At 44.0% G+C, this 3,658-nt stretch overlaps 1 protein-coding gene across 1 annotated transcript in view; it reads left to right on the top strand.

Moving 5' to 3' along the window:
• The first annotated feature begins 753 nt into the window (after positions 1-753).
• The window catches only part of LOC145877320 (tripartite motif-containing protein 16-like), a 10,196-nt gene continuing 7,291 nt past the window's right edge, over positions 754-3,658 (top strand). The window contains exons 1-2 of the mRNA XM_082972636.1: positions 754-1,390; positions 1,823-1,918. Of these exons, the coding sequence (XP_082828762.1) occupies positions 794-1,390; positions 1,823-1,918 (693 nt within the window). The 5' untranslated portion in view covers positions 754-793. The remainder of the gene's footprint in view (positions 1,391-1,822; positions 1,919-3,658) is intronic.

The following is a 3,658-nucleotide window of genomic DNA, read 5'->3' as shown; positions in this document are numbered from 1 at the left end:
CAATACAATCACATTTTATTTTATTGGTTTCATACACATATTTATCAGATGTTATTGTGGGTGAAGTGAAATGCTTGTGTTCCCAGCTCCAACAGTGCAGTAATATCTAACAATGCTTGTGTTCCCAGCTCCAACAGTGCAGTAATATCTAACAATGCTTGTGTTCCCAGCTCCAACAGTGCAGTAATATCTAACAATGCTTGTGTTCCTGGTTCCAACAGTGCAGTAATATCTAACAATGCTTGTGTTCCTGGCTCCAACAGTGCAGTAATATCTAACAATGCTTGTGTTCCCAGCTCCAAACAGTGCAGTAATATCTAACAATGCTTGTGTTCCCAGCTCACAGAGGGCAAATCTAAAAAGTCAATGAAAATATTAGGACAAGCAATGATATATATATATATATACACTGTGTACTGTGATGTGATGCTTAAAATTAAAATAATGATACATACGTACTTCATAGAAAAACTGTTACCCTTCATATATTCTAACAACTCACATTTTAAGATTCATTATGTCATTTGTTCCATGTTAAGGGCTCTAACATTGGAACAAAACTATTTGTCCTCCCTCTTGCTGTTGCATGCAGTTCCTCTCTCTCTTCCTCCCTCCCTCTAACCCCTCCCTCCCTCTAAACCCCACCCTCCCTCTAACCCCACCCTCCCCTCTAACCCCACCCCTCTGGCAGAACCAGGAAATCCCTCCCCCTCCCACAAACTCTCTTCTGAGGAAACGAAACTGATCTGAGTCTCTGTGTCGTCTGTCTGTGTGAGAGTGAACAACCGTCCAAATGGCTCAACAGGGAGTTCTGCTGGACCAGGACCAGTTCTGTTGTTCTGTCTGTCTGGATCTACTGAAGGAACCAGTCACCATCCCCTGTGGACACAGTTACTGTAGGAGCTGTATTGAGGGCTGCTGGGATCAGGATGTTCTGAAAGGGGTCTATAGCTGTCCTCAGTGCAGACAGACCTTCAGTCCGAGGCCTACGCTGAGTAAAAATAACATGTTGGCTGAGCTGGTGGAGAAACTGAAGAAGACAGGACTCCAGGCTGCTCCCCCTCCTGCTCTGTGCTATGCTGGACCTAGAGATGTGGCGTGTGATTTCTGCACTGGGACCAGAAAGCAGAAAGCCCTCATGTCCTGTCTGGTGTGTCTGGCCTCTTACTGTGAGACTCACCTCCAATCTCACTACGAATCTCCTGCTTTGAAGAAGCACAAGCTGGTCAAAGCCACCGCACAACTACAGGAGAAGATCTGCTCTCATCATGACAAACTGCTGGAGGTTTACTGTCGTACCGATCAGCAGTGTATCTGTCTGCTGTGTGTGATGGACGAACATAAAGGCCATGATACAGTGTCAGCTGCAGCAGAGAGGACTGAGAAACAGGTAAAACCAGAACAACTTGTTGGTGACTGTCTGATAAACAAAGAATTAAAGATACAGTAGGAACTAAGGCTGTTTGAATATGAGATCATTGAAATGAAATGGATCCTCAGCAGAACAAATATGAACACAAACCTTGAGTATATAGATATGTCAACCCAGATTCTCCAGATGTATCACCATTTTATAATGTCAAACACTATTATCATTCTGAATACCCTTTTATGAGTCCAAAGTTCAGTCTCAACCCGTTGATACATGTAGTCCTACCATAAAAACTATAATCATTCACATAGCAACAAATAAATATCATTTAGTAAATGGACCATCCATTTTTTAGACCTTCCTCTCTATGGGCCCTATGTCACATTACTATACTATTGATCTACTGGACTAATAAAGCTTGATAGCTCATTGAAGAGTGATTCTCCACAGAGGCAGCTGGGGATGAGTCAGCAGAAGGTCCAGCAGAGATTCCAGGAGAGAGAGAAGGAGCTGAAGGAGCTCCAACAGGCTGTGGAGTCTCTCAAGGTGAGTATTGTTGACCAGAGGAGACACACCATTTCACCTGTCTCCTCCAGTCAGAGAGAGAGAGAGAGAGGTAGAGGGGCCCCTATCCAATCCCACTGACCCCACTGTTGGGAACAGGTTGTCACTGCTGAGGCAGTGAAGAAAGTAGAGGAGGATGGGTCAAGGCTGAGGGGTCCTGAGAGGATCCCTGTGAGTAGTAGATCTGTGACAGCACAGAGGGATGGGCCAACCAGTGATATATGCTTCAGTAAGGTTGGCTTCTTAGTGTTCATAGCAAATGGTTATCAACTGTACCGCAGAAATGGAATGTAAATCACAGAACAAAAATATGTTGTTTTGGTGGCAGCTGCAGAGAAGTATTTGGTCATACTAGATTTGACTTCAGAAGAGTTCCAGGGTGTGTTGAGTGGTGGTGTCCCGTCCTCCCAGGCCGTTGGCCTGGTGCAGGAGCAGATAGGGTCAAAGTAGTGGAATGGGGTAGTGGGTTTTAATGAGTGTAGGGTTAGTTGGCCTGGTGCAGGAGCAGATAGGGTCAAAGTAGTGGAATGGGGTAGTGGGTTGTAATGAGTGTAGGGTTAGTTGGCCTGGTGCAGGAGCAGATAGGGTCAAAGTAGTGGAATGGGGGTAGTGGGTTTTAATGAGTGTAGGGTTAGTTGGCCTGGTGCAGGAGCAGATAGGGTCAAAGTAGTGGAATGGGGGTAGTGGGTTTTTAATGAGTGTAGGGTTAGTTAGAAGGGTGTTTTTTAGTATTATCATAATTTCCCCTTTTCCCATTCTGTATCCCATAATATCATGGATTTATATTATAGTCCAGGTGAGGCAGGTGAGATGCCTTTGGATATACAACGTAATAAATTGTCATTAGCTTATTGGGTTGAAAGGCTGTGAGGTTGAGCATCCCACTGCTACTGTTCTAGATGACTGTTGGGAATATACTAGTAGACAAGGCAGTGGTTTTGGTTGGACAGTTGGAAAGCTTGCTGATGAGAGTAGTTTCAGGGAGTTGGAGGTTGGCCCTTTCTGTGGTGATAGGGGATGTTCCTCCATGGTTACTCCCAGATCCTGTTGTTGATCTAACCTTGGGAGACAAAAGGAAAAGATTGGGTCAGAAGTCAGTGATAAAGGGAAACTGGTTGACAATTACAAAGGTAGAAGTTGTTATGCTTTTTTACCTCTTTTCACAGATGGATCCAAGGGCCCAGATAGTGGGCCCACAGGAGCAGGTGTTTACCTTCCTGAATGTGATGTGCAGATATGTAGAAGACTAACAGATGAACTGTCAGTGTACTCAGTTGAACTGTTGGTGATAATAGTTGTCCTCCAGTGGGTGGAGGACGTACAGCCTGTTAGAATTATAGTATCCTCAGATTCTCTGTCTGTATTGAATAGTTTATCATCTGGTAAATCTATTAGGAGTGACCTACTATTGGAGGTATTAATGTTATTATGGAGAATTGAGAGCCTATTTTCCAAATGTATTTTGTCAAAAATGTAAAATGTAAATGGAGGGTATTGTCAATGAAACGGTGGAGCATGTGTTGTTATATTGTTGTAAGGATGTTGAAGAGAGGGAAAGATTGAAGTGTAGGGTCATTGAGGTTGGACGGGGTTGGATGGGGGAGGGTCTATTAGAAGTTAGTAGGGATCTTTTTTATTTTCTCAGAAGTACTGAGTTAGGTAGGAGGATTTAGAAATGGTGTAAACCGTGATTGAACGAACACTCCAGCACAGTAGGAGGCG

Source organism: Salmo salar, unplaced genomic scaffold, assembly GCF_965601325.2.
Source record: "Salmo salar unplaced genomic scaffold, fSalSal1 ptg000861l, whole genome shotgun sequence".
NCBI lineage: Eukaryota > Metazoa > Chordata > Actinopteri > Salmoniformes > Salmonidae > Salmo > Salmo salar.
The sequence above is the reverse complement of the archived record's forward strand: the minus strand, read 5'-3'. Positions and strand labels throughout refer to the sequence as shown.